Here is an 18219-nt window from a genome sequence, read left to right as displayed (position 1 = left end):
AGGTTAGACAAGATTTCTTCTGGCCTTAGAATCTATGAACAACACAGACTGTACTCCATTCACATTCCTGTACTTCAAAGAGGACTTTGTTTTAGCCAACGGGGTGGTGGCTAAGGTGAGTGCTGAACATTACTCACTTCAGAGGCTGAGAATGCTGTTGTGAAATTAATAGTTATTTTTACCCTATGAAACAAGCAGCTTGGATCAGAAACGAACCAATATGATGTGATATTGCAGAGTACAAGTCAGTAATTGACTCTCCTACTTCGACTTTTAATGGCTTAATTTGAGATGAAATCTCCACCAAGGATGGCAGTTGTTTTGAATATTGAAAATAGATAGGTCAGGTCTAGTCTAGCTGAGTTGGATGAAGTCTTTCCTGGTATGAACACTAAGCTATTGGACCTCTTTCAGATTTTTACGCCATGTCCCTGTGGTGTATGTGGACTATCCTGGACCAGCTTCACTTACTCAGATATATGGAACATTCAATCGTGCAATGCTGAGGCTTATCCCATCGCTCCGCACATATGCAGAACCTCTTACTGCTGCCATGGTAGAGTTCTACACAATGTCACAGGTAACTTGCTCTACACACTATTCCCAACTTCTGCTGACTAGTCGTCTTTCCTTGTTACTATGCCACTTTAGATAAATCCCAGTGCTTTTTGTTTTGGCCTGCTGCCTGCTTACCCTGTTTTTATTAGCAGTTGTGAGATGGGGGCATGAGAATCATTGTTTGCATGTTAATTATTGTTGCATAACTTTATCCCATTAGATACTATACCCAGTGTTTTGAATTTTTAGGAAAGGTTCACCCAGGACACACAGCCACACTACATCTATTCACCTCGTGAAATGACTCGATGGGTGAGAGGTATCTTTGAAGCCTTAAGACCATTAGAAACCTTACCTGTTGAAGGCCTTATTAGGATTTGGGCACACGAAGCCTTGCGTCTCTTCCAAGACAGGTAAAGAAACTATGGAAATAGTATTAAAAGTACAAATTGTAGAAATGAACAAAAGTTTAAATTAATAAAATAAGTGCCACCTACAAAGGCTTATACACATAACCTAAATATGAAGAATAATACCTTTGTGGATTTGAAATCTAGTTCTCTAAGCTCAGGGTAAGAGCAGTGTCTGTTGGATTGCTAAGTAGTTCCAAGTAGATAGAACTGACCCATATGTACAATAGTATTACCCTTTGCCTTAACTTGCTATTTATAGTACTTGGTGTGTCCTTCACATATATCTGTTTTTAATAGGTGTTGCATGCTTGCTTGTAACTGTCTCTCTCTAACTAGACTTGTGGAAGATGAGGAGAGACGTTGGACTGATGAAAACATTGATATGGTAGCTCTGAAACATTTCCCCAACATAGACAAAGAGAAAGCTGTGAGCAGACCCATCTTGTACAGCAGTTGGCTGTCAAAGGTAAAGAGGGATATCTCAATAGAAGCCTTGATATTGGCAGTTGCAGACACAAAGTATCAGAATAAGAGAGTGAATCTTTGCCCACCACTTCTCTTAGGCAGCGCTTCTTCTAGCATACTAAGCACAGTCCATGATGTGATAGAATTTACCTTTGACAATAAGGATTACTAACCATTTGGAGTTGGTAAGCAAACACATTTGATGCGGTATGGCATGATGGGTATCCAGCACATAGCAGAACCTGTCCGGGTACCAAGGGAGTAGAACTGTGAATTAGAAGGCAGAGCATATACCCAAATAGGGACTCATCTAGAATATTGAGGGTAACAATTGCAGAAAGTATCTTGGGGTCTTGGACTAGTGCAGTTAGAAGATGTAGGTTGTCTCTTTGGCTTGTTTAACAAATAAGCCAATGGTGTCCGTAACCACACTGGCTAACTAATGACTCAAAGGAGAAGTGCCACCCACTGAGTCACAAGCTTCATTTCCTAGCATCCTGGGTTTCCCTTGGTCTCCCAAGTGATGTTAGTCAGATCATTGCATAACTTGATCTGAGGTATGACCCAAGGTGATAGGATTGTGGAGTACGCTCCCTCGCAGCGCTGCAAGCTATTCCCCTCGGAGAGGTGGAGTACTTGCAGCGCTGCGAGAGCTCTCTCAGCGCTGGCGGCGTGACTACACTCGCGCTTCACAGCACTGCCGCGGCAGCACTGTGAATCCGCAAGTGTAGCCAAGGCCTCAATCTTGTATCTGGCTGTATGCTTTCAGAACAATAAATTCCTATAGTCGTCTCATAACGAACAATAATGTCTGATCAATAAACTGTTCGTGGCCTTAGATTTTCTTCTGCTTCCCCCCCCCCCAATCCTTTATATGGCTTCAACTGTTGCAGCTGACTTCAAGAAACAATTGTGTAATGCTAATATGTGATTGTAAAGCTCGTCGCTCTGAATGTTTTAGGGTTTGCTTTTCAGCGTCCAAGCAGGTGTTCATAAATCTACTTCTGTGCCTGCTGGCTAAATGTGCTCCTGTCTGTTTAGACTTACGAAAATGCACTTAACATACATGCACCCAGTGTATTAGGTAACATACCTGAAACAAGTTGAGCCATATGTGTATTCAAACCAGGAATTTGCAGTGATGGTAAAAGTGCCAAGGAGGAGCACAAATACCTATCTACCTGGGAATTTTCTGGCACTTATGGAATATACTGACTTATATTGCCTCTGAAAGTAAGCAGTAGATCATTTTAAATGCCTTACGTTACAGTGGCTCTGCAGACATGATGCATTTTCTATTTGTGCATTGATTTAAATGCAGCATCTGAGCTGTTGTGCAAACTAGTTTTTTCAACTTAAAGTGAAAGTCTGAACTATGCTGCTAAGAGGCACAGCACAGAACTCCTAGCCAAGGTGGGAGTGGGGTGAGGTGGGGGGAACTTAAGGTAGCTTTGAGCCTTAATGGATTGTCTAAATTGTGCAAGCCAGTTCCCAGGTGCCTGGAGAAATTCTGGGCAGCACTGCTGCCATGGCATGTGACGTTACAGGCCCTGCCTGTGGCACATGCTACATCAGAGTCTGAGGGGTTCCCTGTGGCTGTCATCCTCAATTCTTGAGTTGGGAATTTGTGTCACTCCAGCCCTTTATACAGCACAGGGGGGTCAGCAGGGTGAGAATCTCTCCCTTAGTCTTAAATTCTAGACTGTTCGATCTCTTGCTTACATATTGACCTTCTTATTCTAGGATTATATCCCAGTGGATCAGGAAGAGCTGAGAGACTATGTAAAAGCCAGGCTGAAAGTGTTTTATGAAGAAGAACTTGATGTGCCACTAGTGCTGTTCAATGAAGTTTTGGATCATGTGCTAAGAATTGACCGGTAAGCTGAATTTCCAACTCCTGGGTTTGTCTAGTTTGAATTATAAAACAAATCTGTGTTCAGACTAGTCCAGAATGGCACACCAGTTTGTACTGGTGTTCTACTTGGGAGAGGCATTCTGTAAAGGGAGCGCTGCAAGGTTGGAATTGTAGCAGACTGAGAAATATTGCCAATAGTCACTTCAGTGTGCCCCCGAACCAGTCACAGTACTAAAAAAAAAATACAGGTTAAGTTTGCAAGGAAAGGAGGTTTGGAAATGTTGTGGCTAATTCACAATTTATCAAGCAATAAACTTGAAGTACCAATCTCTTTCAGAATCTTCCGCCAGCCTCAGGGTCACTTGCTTCTCATTGGAGTTAGTGGAACAGGGAAAACTACTCTCTCGCGATTTGTGGCTTGGATGAATGGTTTAAGTGTTTACCAAATAAAGGTTGGTTTAGTTCTATCACTCAACAAAAAAATTGACTGTTAAAGCTTGCAGTTGTCTTGCAGATATTGTATCTTTGGTAAGATAAATGTATAAACGTAAGTCATTGTGAGGGAGGATAAGGGCTAAAAAAGATCAGTAACTATTGCTAAATCTTTATAGGTTCATAGAAAATACACAGGTGAAGACTTTGATGAAGATCTGAGAACGGTCTTCAGACGCTCTGGCTGCAAGAATGAGAAAATAGCATTTATAATGGATGAGTCAAATGTACTGGATTTTGGATTCGTGGAAAAAATGAATAATCTTCTGGCCAATGGAGAGGTAACTTGAGTAAATCTGTGTAAAGTAGCAGTTATGCAGGGAAAATCAAGCCTTTAAGAAAAATATACTTATTTCCTGGATTAGGTTCCTGGTCTCTTTGAAGGAGATGACTATGCCACCCTTATGACTCAATGTAAAGAGGGAGCACAGAAAGAAGGTTTAATGCTAGATTCACATGAAGAACTGTACAAATGGTTCACCAGTCAAGTTATTCGCAATCTCCATGTTGTGTTCACCATGAACCCATCTTCTGAGGGCCTGAAGGACAGAGCAGCTACTTCTCCATCTCTCTTCAACAGGTAACTAACTTACTTTGTTGTAGGTTAGCTCCCAGAGTATCTTAACACTTCAGGTCTGTCTTTTTTTAATTAAGAATATTGTTAATACCCTCTTGAAAAAAGAAATTTTGGAAGTTGTAATACGTCTTGTCCTGTCCGCAGGTGTGTCTTGAACTGGTTCGGAGACTGGTCAACTGAAGCACTGTACGAAGTTGGCAAAGAGTTTACAAGCAAAATGGATCTTGAGAAGCCAAACTACATTGTGCCAGACTATATGCCAGTTGTGTATGAGAAGTTACCACAACCGCCATCACATAGGGAAGCTATTGTAAATAGTTGTGTATTTGTTCATCAGACCCTTCATCAGGTGTGTTCTGCCATGCTACTCAGATCTCTAATGTCATGTTCTAGTGGACTGACACAAGTTCAGTACAACAGTGTTGCTGCTGTGACAGTTTTGAGTTTAAAAAATCCAGATATTATATCATCCTAATCTTTTATACATACTAACTTTTGACAAAATCTTTTTCCTTTGGGAAGGCTAACGCTCGTCTAGCAAAATGGGGAGGCAGAACTATGGCCATCACACCACGTCGCTATTTGGACTTCATCAACCATTATGTCAACTTGTTCAATGAGAAAAGGAGTGAGCTGGAGGAACAGCAGATGCATTTGAATGTTGGTCTTAGAAAGATCAAGGAAACTGTTGACCAGGTACATACCTTTAAACTTTGCTTTTTAATATAAAATTAGAGCGATTAAAACATTTTAAAACTGAGTTTAGTCTGTACAGACTCTAATCTTACCATTCATGTCAGGTGGAAGAACTGCGTAGGGACTTGAGAATAAAGAGCCAGGAGTTGGAAGTAAAGAATGCAGCAGCTAATGACAAGCTGAAAAAAATGGTGAAGCATCAGCAAGAAGCTGAGAAGAAAAAGGTGAAATCAAAGCTTTCTTTACCCTTTGTACATGTACAGTATATTTAGAAATAATATCTTAAAGGTTGTACAATCTTTCTCTTAGGTTATGAGCCAAGACATTCAAGAGAAGCTCCACAAACAGCAAGCAGTAATTGCAGATAAGCAAATGAGTGTGAAGGAGGAGCTAGACAAAGTCGAGCCTGCTGTCATTGATGCTCAGAATGGTAAGTCAACACTGACAAATAACTACAGCATTCCTTCCTTTAGGGGTTTGCAGCTGATCCAAAGGCTCTTGAAGTCAGTGGGAGTGCTTCCATTTGCTTCAGTGAACTTTGGGTCCATCCCTTTATCAGCAGTATCTTAATCTTTAGTGTGGCAGCAGTAGAAAGGAAAATAGTTCACTAGCACTACTGAGCTTCCAAACTTCCAATTATTGCTACTGTAGACTTGCATTCTAAGCAGTATTTTTATTAAACTTTGAGCAATAAACTGTCTTAATGGTTCACTGTTTTTTGCCAAGCTTTGCTAGATTTACTTACTTACTATCTTTCAGTATACCAGGGTACATTAGAATTGGAACTCCTGAAACAGGAGTAGGTCAACAAACGCTAGGAAATTTCTGGTGTGCAGTAATATGGTCCACATAGTCAGTCTACAGCACGCTAGCTTCCTGTGCACTTAGACACCAGCTTGTTGCTCACTGTTTTCTAGACAAACCCCTAACGTGTTCTGTTTCTGCTGCTGCTGCCTCTTAAGAGATAGCAGTGTCCAGTTCATGGAATTAGTGATTTAGTAAACGCTACATAAGTATCGTGAATGGAAATACTACCTACAACTTATTTACTCAAGACTTGGTTACAATGGCTTATCAGTGGGTTGCATAAGAGGAGGAAGGACTTCTAACTCACTATTTGCCTAGGTATACGGCCTCTCGCTGTAGATAGGCTCCTGTGAACTCAACATAGCTGCCATGTGCAAACTCTTGCTCTTGTAGTAGTGCTTGGAGGCCTCTGATAGTTCAGCTTGCTCTCTCTCACATGAGCATACTGGTGGAGAGTTTTCAAAATGTGGAAACTGTTTGGTTTTTACAAGAGAGGTTTAATTCGTTTTAAAGCTTAAAAATCTCTCAACAATGTCAATGAAGATTTGCTAATTCCCGTCCTTACTATTTTGCTGTCTTTTCTCCTTTTTCTCCCCTATCAATACTCTTCCTTTCTCCTGCTCGATCTGGCTTGACCACTGTGATTAACTGTAAAATCAATAAAGCAGCAGCATCTGGTAGAGGTCCGTTCTATGGCCAACCCACCTGGAGCAGTGAAGCTAGCACTAGAGTCCATCTGTCTACTATTGGGTGAAAGTACAACTGACTGGAAACAGATACGTTCCATCATTATGAGGGAAAACTTCATTCCAACTATTGTAAACTTTTCTGCTGAGGAGATCAGGTGAATAACTGCAGGTACCGAGCTACTCCTGGGAATAGAAAGAAATTGTTCACAAGATTTTCACAATAGAAATCTTACTAGTAGTCACAATTGGTGATGTTAGGGTTTGGTTTCTACCTCACAAAAAGCAGAATTCATCTCGTGTGTGTGTGTGTGTGTGTGTGTGTGTGTGTGTGTGTGTGTGCAGAATCGCCACCTTTTATGCAGAGAACAAAATATCAAACTCTGTCATATATTCATGAAGATGATGATCTATCAGGGAGAAGATGTGCATCTCAGAGCTAAATTTTGCTCTTAAAATAAATTTTAAAGTATAGTCTGAGTAGCACATACTGCCATTAGAGCACTGGGGTATAGACTATTCCCAGTAATTGAACTTAAATGTCTTTCATTATTTCCCAGCAGTAGCCTTAAATCCCTGATTGTTGCATGCTGAAGACTTTTTTCATCCCCTTAATAGCTGTGAGCTCTATAAGGAAGCAGCATCTTGTTGAAGTAAGAGCAATGGCCAACCCTCCTGCTGCAGTAAAACTGGCTTTAGAATCAATCTGTCTCCTGTTGGGTGAGGAGACAAATGACTGGAAAAAGATCAGACCAGTTATTCTCAGAGACAATTTCATCAGCAGCATTGTCAACTTTAATACTGAAGATCTAAGGTATTGGTTTTAGTTTATCTACTGTAGTAAAGAGGCAACTTCCTCAGTAACTCTGCGCTGAGAGATTCAACACTTGCGCACATGCTGTGTCAAACATAACTCTTCTTTTGCAGTGATTCCATCCGGGAAAAGATGAAGAAGAATTTCATGTCAAATCCAAGTTACAATTATGAAATCGTAAACCGAGCATCCTTAGTGTGTGGTCCACTGGTAAAATGGGCAATTGCACAGGTAACTCATCTGCAGTAGATGCACCAGTGTAGAATGCTTCAGTGTTATGTGGGAAATCTAACACCTAGTGATAAGTACTAGTTCTACGGTGCTGGAAATATGCAAGGACTCAGAATCCGCAGACTTCCAGCAGTCAAAGATCTGTGGCATCTTGTCTAGCTTGCTATTGTAGCGGTAAAAACAGTAATTGGTCTCAAGTGAATGCGCAGAGTAAGGTGCTGAATGTTCTTGCATACCTGGTTAACTGTTCCGTGATTAACAGGATCCTGCAGTACATTTCATAAGAACTTGTATGTAAAGATTGCAACCCTACAACTTACTTTCAACTGTCTTTTGAAAAAGAATCTGTTTTTAATAATAGTGACTAATGGTTGGTCTCTTTGCTCTGTAGCCAGTTTTGTGTACGCACAGACCAGATTTTGATGCCTGGTTTGATCTCGTTTCCCCCACCTGACAAGGGTGGGGACTGTTGTAGAGCAGTGTGATCATGTCTTACTGAGGGGAGGGCATCTAGCTCTGAAGTAATGTAAATGGCAAGCACAGATGGCATCTCATCGAGCCCTATTCAAAGCCACGGTTGGTTATTTGTGGGTGTAGGCTTTGGCTGAGGGTTTCTGGGTGGGATTTTAGAAGCTTGAGTAGAGTGCCGTTATGGGAAAACTGGAGGGCTTCTTCAGTGGGGGCAGGGGCAGGCTAATCCCAGTGTGCAGGGAAAAGGATACACTAATTTGGTACTTACCCCATAGGATAAGCTTCCCTCTTCTAGCCTTCCAGACTCATTGCAGGATCTCCCCTGCCTTCATCCTACACTCCCTGAGAGAGAGCTCTGGCATCATGGGCAATGGTCTCTGCACTGCACGATTGAATTTGAAATTTGATTGAAATCTGGAGGCTTCCCAAAGAACATCATTCTCGCTTCAGTGAGATGAATAGTGCAGTTCACACCTCTTGGCTGTTTCAGGCCACCTGCAGACTCAGAATAGTGAATCAGTTTAAGTAGAAGACTAGAAACTTAACCTTTTTAAAATGAAAGCCTGAATACCTAAAATCCTGAGGGGTGCCCTCAATCCATAAAAAAATTATGCTTGCTGACTTGCATGGTCCCAAGTCACGTGGTAAGTTCCACTCTAGAAAGTATCTAGAACTGACTGTTCACATGTTTCACAGCTGAATTATGCTGATATGTTGAAGCGAGTAGAACCCCTCCGCAATCAACTACAGAAACTGGAGGATGATGCCAAAGACAATCCACAGAAAGCTAATGAGGTAGAACAGATGATTCGTGATCTCGAGGCCAGTATTGCTCGCTACAAGGAAGAGTATGCAGTGCTGATTTCGGAGGCTCAAGCAATTAAGGCGGACCTGGCTGCAGTTGAAGCAAAAGTGAGAATACTCAATGTACCATTTTGTCCATTTTACTAACTTTTCTTTAATGTTTCAGGGGGTGGAAATAGTGGCTTTCAAACATTCTGTATACCTTTCTAACACAGAATGCTTTAATGGCCTCTCTACACAACAATTTGCCTTTCAATATGTTTTCTCCTTTGGACTTCTTACAAAGAGCTTTGCGACCATGGATAAACAGACCAGAGTGAGGATTGCTCTTCCAGTCACTGCCTCATGCTGGCCACCCAATTAAATTGGCAATCTGTCTGATCAGGACTAGGCTAGCAGGTGGGATGTTACTCAACCAAGGAAAGCTATCATAGGTAAAGCAAAGCCAGTCCTCTTTCACAAGCACAAAATTCACCCATTAAAATGATCAATTCTGTGAGTCTCAAATGTGTTTCAGAGGAATTGTGATTACTTAATGTTTTTAATAGAGTTGAGTGTCTGCCTTTTCTCATATTTTAAAACTATCGTGCAGGGTAACTGCTATATTAATGTTCTCTTCAGACAAGACTAGTGAAGTCAGGTTAAACGGTCCATACAAATGTCCTCTTATTTTTTGGTTCCTTGAGCTGCACTGATGGAATCATAAAAATGTAGGGCTGAAAGTGAACTCGAGTCCAGCCCCCTTTGCTGCAGCAGGGTAAAATAAACCTCGTTTATCCTTGACAGGTGTCTGTCCAATCTGTTTTGTTTTTTTTAAATGTCCAATAATGGGAATTCCACAACCTTCCTTGGAAGACTATTCCGGAGCTTAACTACTTATAGTTGGAAAGTTTTTTCCTCATATCTAATCTATATTTCCCTTGCTGCAGATTAAGCCCCTTGCTTCTCAACCTACCTTAAGTGGACATGGAGAACAATTGATCAGTCCTCTTTAGAACAGCCCTTAACATATTGGAAGACTTTCACCGTGGTTGTCTTTTTCTCGAGGCCAAACATGCCCAGTTTTTTAACCTTTTCTCATAAGACAGGTTTGCTAAATCATTTTTGTTGTCCTTTTCTGGAAATTCTCCATCCTGTCCACATCTTTCCTAAAGTGTGATATCCAGAACTAGACACAGTAATCCAGCTGAGCCCTGATTGCTGTATAATCAACAATACTGAGGGACCAGTACCTCCCAGGTCTTACTTACAACACTCCTGTTAATACTTTCCAGAATATTAACCTTTTTTGCAGCTGCACCACATTGATCACTCATATTCAATTTGTGATCCGATATAACCCCCAGATCCTCTTCAGCCTAGCCAGCTAGATCCTAGCCCAGGGGTGGCCAACCTGTGGCTTCGGAGCCCCATGCGGCTCTTCAGAAGTTAATGAGGCTCCTTGTATAGGCACTGACTCCAGGGCTGGAGCTACAGGCGCCAACTTTCCAATGTGCCGGGGAGTGCTCACTGCTCAACACCTGGCTCTGCCCCAGGCCCTGCCCCCACTCCACCCCTTCCCGCCCCCTCCCCTGAGTCTGTCGTGCCCTCGCTCCTCCCTCTCCTGCCCAGAGCCTCCTGCACGCCACGAAACAGCTGATCGGGAGGTGCAGGGAGGCACTGATCCGCAGGGCTGCCGGTGGGCAGTAGGAGTGGAGGGTGGGAGGGGGGAGCTCATGGGAGGCTGCTGACATATTACTGTGGCCCTTTGGCAATGTACATTGGTAAATTTTGGCTCCTTCTCAGGCTCAGGTTGGCCACCCCTGTCCTAGCCAGTTATTCCCTGTTCTGTAGTTTTGCATTTATTCTTTTTTCCCCTTCCTGAATTTCTCTTGTGGAATTCAGATCAGTTCTCCAATTTGTCAAGGTTGTTTTGCATTCTAATCCTGTTTTCCAAAATGCTTGCAATCCTTCTGTCCCTTTCCACTACCAGAACCATAAAATTCACAGCCCAATAATACTAACAACCAAACTTCCAGAGTTGTGCATGCACTCATAGTTGTTTTCTGGACATACGTAATTCTGAAAATTTGGGTCCAAAGTCTGGTGTGTTGGGCAAACTTGTCTGGCCGTATAGGTTGCAAATGCGATAATTATGGGAGCCTTCATTTTGAATAAAGATGTATATTATATTGACCATTCCTTAATTTCTAGGTAAACTGTAGCACCGCTCTCTTGAAGAATCTGTCTGCTGAACGTGAAAGATGGGAGAAGACAAGTGAAACCTTCAAGAACCAGATGTCCACTATTGCAGGAGACTGTTTGCTTTCAGGAGCTTTTATTGCTTATGCTGGGTACTTTGACCAGCAAATGCGACAGAACTTGTTCACTACATGGTCCCATCACTTGCAGCAAGCAAATATCCAGGTAAAGATTGCTCCACAATTACTAATGTCATGACTACCACAGGTGTTAACATTGATTGTAATGAGTTACTGCTTCATAAAGGGGAAATCGCAAGGTGTTCACAAAAGGTAAAGATCAAATTTGATCAAACTTTGGGCAAGTAATAATAATGTTTTACTCTTCAGTTCCGTACAGACATTGCAAGGACAGAATACCTTTCCAATGCAGATGAGCGTCTTCGCTGGCAAGCAAGTTCTCTACCTGCAGATGACCTGTGCACAGAAAACGCTATCATGCTTAAGCGGTTTAATAGGTACTTCATTTGTACAATAAGTACAGAATGTATGGGGATAAACTTAACAATGGATCGGTGCACAGAACTCCCACTGAAGTCAATGGAATTTGCACACACCTATCAAAAGGAAAACTTGATTGAAACTTTATCATCCAACTGAATATAAATGCTTTGAGAGAATTTTGAGCGCTGTCTGATATCTACATAGTACCCATGATAGCAAATTAAATGCAAGTCTTAATAATCTCCTTCCCTTGTGTTTATAAGCAAAACAACTTGCATTTTTAGTATACTTCACTATTATACCAACTTAGCTCAAACTGAAACTGTTGGTCTGTATTGACTGAAACAGTAAAGTATCCTTTTGATAATTCTATCTAGTTAGATCATTTAACTTTGTTATCTTCTCCAAACAATGACCCTCCATATTTCATTACATGAGCCCACATTCTCCAAAAAAGATTTAGAATATTAACTCAACCTGAGTGGACTAAATGGCTTCTATCAGAAGCCTTAAATCAGTCATATGATGGAAATATTTTTTTCACTAACTTAGGTATCCACTGATCATTGATCCTTCTGGACAAGCCACAGAGTTCATTATGAATGAATACAAGGACCGTAAGATCACTCGTACTAGCTTTTTGGATGATGCTTTCAGAAAGAACTTGGAAAGTGCACTGAGATTTGGTAACCCTCTACTCGTCCAGGTTAGTCTCTTGTTTACATAAATTTTAAAAAAAAAATTGTGGTTGCATTTCCCAGGAAGTACACTTGAAATCTTCACTTGCTGGGGCTTAGTTTTATTGCTACTCTGGCAATTCTGTGCTTTTCAGGTATTGAATAAATGAAGGTCCTTGTATAGACAATGGATCAAAATGCAGCAAAGATCATCTTCCTTACCTGTTCTAACCACATTGCTCCCCCTCTCCTACCATATCAAGGTCAAATTTAAAGGCCTTTTTCAGCTGTGCCCCTTGCTACTTAATAATTTGTCACCTATTGTGCCCCTTCTGATTTGACTATCCAGTCTGCTTGTCCACTCCCCTTCAGTGACTCTTTACACACCATCCCTTCTGCACAGCACAGTCCCTACACTGATCTATAATGCTCCTGGTTTAAAAAAAAAAAATCTTTAAAACTCACTTCTATGGATGTCTGCAGTAAATAGTCAGTGTTGAAATAGCTAGGTTGGAGCAGATGGGAGAAGCCAGATTGGCTTGATGAAAATACAAAAAGGCAAATGTATGCATGTATATAAAAAAGTACATCTGTTTAGAGATGGCACCCATTTCTGTAGTATCCAAGCACCTCATAACACCTTAAGACAGGGGTGGCCAACCTGTGGCTCCGGAGCCACATGCGGCTCTTCAGAAGTTAATATGCGGCTCCTTGTATAGGCACCGACTCCGGGGCTGGAGCTACAGGCACCAATGTGCCAGGGGGTGCTTGCTGCTCAACCCCTGCCCCCACTCCGCCCAGTGCCCCCCACTCTCCCCACCCCACACAGCTGATCGGGAGGTACGCGGAGGGAGGGGGAGGTACTGATCGGCGGGGCTGCCGGTGGATGGGAGAACTGATGGGGGGCTGCTGACATATTACTGTGGCTCTTTGGAAATGTACATTGATAAATTCTGGCTCCTTCTCAGGCTCAGGTTGGCCACCCATGCCTTAAGAAATAAGGATATATTATCCCTATAGCACAGATGGTAAAACTGAGGCACAGATTAATTTACTTTCCAAAGGTGTCGGTTTCCATCACCCTCTTATTGCTTGTGCTCTTAAACTGTGAGGTGCAGGATTCAGGTAGCAATGGGAGCATCACTTCTGATTGGGGCCTCTTGGTGCTAGTTATAATCTGATATCTACACAATGAAAACAGCAAAATTAAGAAATCCAAACAGGAAACGTTACTTAGGTATGTAATCCATCATCCAAAATGTCTGAATAGTACTTGATCCTAAAAATTAGCTTATTGTATGGGGAATAACATTGGACTAACAGTAGTTACACACATGACCAAATCTTCATGTGGATTACTACTAGACCTTTTCCCAAGCAGGGGAAAAAATGTGATCCAGATCAAACTTTATTCAAGCTTGTTCCAGCACAGGTCCATTTTAGCTACTGTTCTGTTCATTACTCTCACAATTGTATTGCTGTTTAGGATGTGGAGAGCTATGACCCAATTCTGAATCCTGTGCTGAATCGTGAAGTCCGGAGAACTGGAGGTCGAGTGCTTATTACCCTGGGAGACCAAGATATTGACTTGTCACCGTCCTTTGTCATCTTCCTCTCCACCAGAGATCCAACAGTAAGGAACACTTACAAATTTGTTTAGCTTTCAGCAGGGCAGAACACATATTAAGCCAACAAAATGATCCTGATATTTATTTTGATAGGTTGAATTTCCCCCGGATCTCTGCTCTCATGTTACGTTTGTCAATTTCACAATAACTCGCAGTAGTTTACAGAGCCAGTGTCTGAATGAGGTCCTGAAAGCTGAAAAACCAGATGTTGATGAAAAACGTTCTGACCTCCTTAAACATCAAGGTAGGTTTCTGAAAAATCAAACCATAAAAATGAGTCATAATTAGTCAGAGAATAAACTTGACAGTCACTCTCTTACTAATATACAGCTATTCTTTTTATAGTTGAGGAATGTGATATTTTGTAACACTATGTTTCAAAGCATACAGGAGATATGACAAAAGATATAGAATAAAATGTTTGTATACGTTATATGCAATGCGTGTGATCACAGATCTCAATTTGTTTTACTTAAGGTGAATTCCAACTGCGTTTGCGGCAGTTAGAAAAATCTCTGCTACAAGCTCTCAATGAAGTGAAGGGACATATTTTAGATGACACAATCATAACTACTTTAGAGACCCTAAAGAAGGAAGCAGCAGAGGTCACCAGAAAAGTAGAAGAGACTGATATTGTCATGCAAGAGCTGGAGACTGTATCTCAGCAGTATTTGCCACTTTCTACAGCATGCAGTAGTATCTACTTCACAATGGAATCACTGAAACAGGTTAGATAAAAAAACAAATTTAATCCCTATCTTCTCACCAGAAATATTCAGTACTGTTAACATTTTTTTCAAAGTTATGCTGTACTGTTTAAATTCCAGTTATGACTGCATAAGTACATCATGAATTGCAATAACTTCAGTGTTTGTTTTATTTTTATATATATATATAAATTTTTTTTTTTTACCTCTTTAGATACACTTCTTATACCAGTATTCTCTCCAGTTTTTCTTGGACATCTATCATAATGTCTTGTATGAGAACCCAAATTTGAAGGGAATTACAGACCATATTCAGCGTCTCTCAATCATCACAAAAGACCTCTTCCAGGTTCAGTATTTTCCTGGACATTATACTTAGCAAAGGTTCTTGTCATGTGGAAATCTGATTAAGGCTCTTTAATACAACTAACTGATTACATTTTGTTTTGATAGGTGGCTTTCAATAGAGTAGCTCATGGCATGTTACATCAGGATCACATAACCTTTGCTATGCTGTTGGCCAGAATTAAACTTAAAGGCACAATTGGGTAAATGTTTGAATCTTTGCTTTTTGAGATGCATCTCAGTTTTCCCATTTACACACATGAAAGCTTTGTATTTGGTGCCTTAAGGTTAACCACTACTTCAGTTGAAGACAGACACTTGACTAAAATGTACTCTACTTTTAATTTAAGGGAGCCTACATATGATGCAGAATTCCAACATTTCTTAAGAGGAAAAGGAATTGTACTCAGCACAGCATCTCTCCCAAAGATCAGTGGACTTACAACAGAACAAATGGAAGCTATGATGAGATTGAGCTGCCTTCCTGAGTTTAAGGACCTTGTTTCTAAGGTTCAAGCTGATGAGGCAAGTATCCTGCTTAAGCACTGTCACTGCACTACATTTAGGTTAGACCTGTGTTGGGTACTTGCATGGCCCCCATTGCTATAGTATGAGTGCCTCACCATGTAGCTAACCTCACAACACTCCAATGAGATAGGGAAGTACTGTTCCCGTTTTACAATTGGGAAGTGAGCCACAGACTAAGTGGCTTGCCAAGTTTACACAGGAAGACTTTGAGCAGGGATTCTAACCTGGGTTTTCCCTAGCTAGTGCCCTAACTGCGGGAACAGTCTTCCCCCTCTCTGTAGAAACTAGTATATAGTTTCAAGCATTGGGTTTTATTTTACTTAAGTGGACTTCCAGTATCTTCAGTAAAACGCAGTATGTTTTTAGTTTTGGTTGGGGTTTTTGCTGCAGTAAAACCCCCCGTCAGTATCAAGACCTTATAATGGTAGGCTCTGTATCCATATGTGTATAGAAAGTCCCTGTTCTGAAGATCTTACAGCTGGAATGGAATCCTAAGTGTCATGTACAATGCATCATAATTAATATTTCTTTCAATACAGCAATTCTGTATCTGGTTGGAGAGCAGTTCACCAGAGCAGACTGTGCCATACATTTGGTCTGAAGAAAAACCTGCAAGTAAGTTCAGTTGCACTTTTGCCCTGGCAATTGCCTTGCTACCAATTTAAGTCTTGAATAGAATAGACCTTCATTGAAGTCTTAGAACTTAGCACTTATGAAAACTGCAAGTTTGATAGGATTGAAAATGGAAGTCTTTAATCCACAAAACAATTGCAGCATGAGTAATGACTGTGCAGCCTGTCCCTGATTCTAACCTACCATAGAGTCTTTGCCGCAAGATGGGGCATTATCTTGATATCACCCTCAGACTGCCCAGAAAAAGGTGTCGGTATCAGAATTTTTACATGAGTGCAGTTTCCTTGCAAACGTAAGTAAAAGAGGCAAATTCAAATAGTCTCTTCAAAACACTGTTAAAATTGGTTCCAGTGTAGTCAGTGTGGTGCCCTGCAACAGGAACAAACTACCCTACAATTCACTGTACGTAGACGGTTGAATGGGCATCTGTGCCTTTTGGTCATTGCCAGCCTGGTCTAACTCAGTGCTCTAACAGTCCTCTGTAAAAGGCCCTCTTGTTACAAGTTTTGCTGACCTTGCCTGGTCTCCTGCTAGAACTATTGCTACCTCTTTCCCCCCCCCCCACCTCAACTTCTGTATTAACAGTTCATGCTAAGTGTAGATATTTCTAGGTGGCTAGAAAGAAACTAAAGCTCTGAATTGGAGAAAAATTAAAAAAAAAACTGACACTCTTTTGCTTAATCTTTCCCATCTGTAAGATCACATGGGACAGCACTTGTAGGCAAAATTTGTTTGAAATAGGCTATTTATAATGAGTATTTCTTTGACACAGCTGTCTAATTGCTATAAATTGTTACTAACCAACTTTTTTTCTAAAAGTTGCTCACTTTTAGTAGCTGCTGTAAAACTGTTTGGCTATGGGATCAGAATTTGCATAAGATAAACTACACTAATTTCCCGTAGTGCTTTTATCACTGGAGCATATAGGTTTCAAATGATAGCTAAACAGTCAGTAGATCTGGACAAAATCTTAACAAGGGATACTGTCAAGCTAAAAATTTTCTATTACAAATAACAGCTTAGTTATTTGCCTTAATAGTCTAGCATTCTTCATGTGTTTTGTATTACACAATATTGCCACACTTTTTAGTTACAGATGCTGCTGGAAAGCGTTTTTCTTTGCTGAAATCTCTGGCAACTTCATGGCAACACTTTTATAGGCTTTAGATTATGTATATGAACTCAATGCGGAAGCATCCAAAGGCCCTAAACAAATTAGGATACTGTTGTACTAGACACTGAAGAGCTTGCAACCTGAAAAGAGTACTACTGTGTGTAAGCCTAATAGTCACATTGATAGATATGCCTAGGTCAGTTTAAGATAACCTTCTTGGGACAGAGTTAGTTTTGATTGTCAGATTGATTAACAGCAATTACCATTATGTGAATTTCAATCTAGAGTCCTGCATTTAGCAACTTGCATCTCAGTCTTTAAAAGCTGTAGTTGTTTTGCCAAGTCTTTTCTTTCTTCTCCAATTATTTGATTAACACAGTTCAAGGATTGGGAAGGAAAGATCAAAATGTTGAGTTATGATCTGTTAAGCTTCAGGAACAAATAACACACTCTTTTTTTCTCATTTTAGCACCTATTGGGCAGGCCATTCATCGTTTACTCTTGATCCAGGCATTCCGTCCAGATCGTCTGCTGGCCATGGCACATGCCTTTGTTTCAGCAAACCTTGGCAAATCCTTTATGTCTATTATGGAGCAGCCATTAGATCTGACACACATTGTAAATACTGAGGTAAATTATAGGAATGAAAATACTTTAAAACATGACATCGTATTGAGGGCATAAATCTCTGTTGGTGGTGGCACATCAGACTGCTGTTTCTCAGTTTGAGGAAATGGGTGTCCGTTATAGGCTTCAGCACTGAAAGAACAGTACAGTAACTCCTCACTTAACGTTGTAGTTATGTTCCTGAAAAATGCGACTTTAAGTGAAACGATGTTAAGCGAATCCAATTTCCCCATAAGAATTAATGTAAATGAGAGGGTTAGGTTCCAGGGAAATTTTTTTCACCAGACAAAAGATATATATAAACAGAGACAGACACAGTATAAGTTTTAAGCAAACAATTTAATACTGGTACACAGTGATGATGATTGTGAAGCTTGGTTGAGGTGGAGGAGTCAGAGGGTGGGATA

The 18219-nt window shown here is 40.8% G+C and overlaps 1 protein-coding gene across 1 annotated transcript in view; it reads left to right on the top strand.

Annotated features, from left to right (window-relative positions):
- LOC135877485 (cytoplasmic dynein 1 heavy chain 1-like) overlaps positions 1-18219 on the top strand; it is an 88784-nt gene that overhangs the window by 54890 nt on the left and 15675 nt on the right. The window contains exons 41-65 of the mRNA XM_065402926.1: positions 415-580; positions 808-971; positions 1308-1437; positions 3180-3313; positions 3629-3743; positions 3903-4064; positions 4149-4363; positions 4505-4709; positions 4883-5056; positions 5161-5280; positions 5366-5486; positions 6512-6707; positions 7477-7594; positions 8762-8977; positions 11063-11275; positions 11440-11567; positions 12106-12259; positions 13717-13863; positions 13952-14102; positions 14336-14586; positions 14780-14914; positions 15019-15113; positions 15261-15435; positions 15978-16053; positions 17655-17815. Of these exons, the coding sequence (XP_065258998.1) occupies positions 415-580; positions 808-971; positions 1308-1437; positions 3180-3313; positions 3629-3743; positions 3903-4064; positions 4149-4363; positions 4505-4709; positions 4883-5056; positions 5161-5280; positions 5366-5486; positions 6512-6707; positions 7477-7594; positions 8762-8977; positions 11063-11275; positions 11440-11567; positions 12106-12259; positions 13717-13863; positions 13952-14102; positions 14336-14586; positions 14780-14914; positions 15019-15113; positions 15261-15435; positions 15978-16053; positions 17655-17815 (3922 nt within the window). The remainder of the gene's footprint in view (positions 1-414; positions 581-807; positions 972-1307; positions 1438-3179; positions 3314-3628; positions 3744-3902; positions 4065-4148; positions 4364-4504; positions 4710-4882; positions 5057-5160; positions 5281-5365; positions 5487-6511; positions 6708-7476; positions 7595-8761; positions 8978-11062; positions 11276-11439; positions 11568-12105; positions 12260-13716; positions 13864-13951; positions 14103-14335; positions 14587-14779; positions 14915-15018; positions 15114-15260; positions 15436-15977; positions 16054-17654; positions 17816-18219) is intronic.

Source organism: Emys orbicularis, chromosome 4 (assembly GCF_028017835.1).
Source record: "Emys orbicularis isolate rEmyOrb1 chromosome 4, rEmyOrb1.hap1, whole genome shotgun sequence".
NCBI classification, from domain to species: Eukaryota; Metazoa; Chordata; order Testudines; family Emydidae; genus Emys; species Emys orbicularis.
The sequence above is the reverse complement of the archived record's forward strand: the minus strand, read 5'-3'. Positions and strand labels throughout refer to the sequence as shown.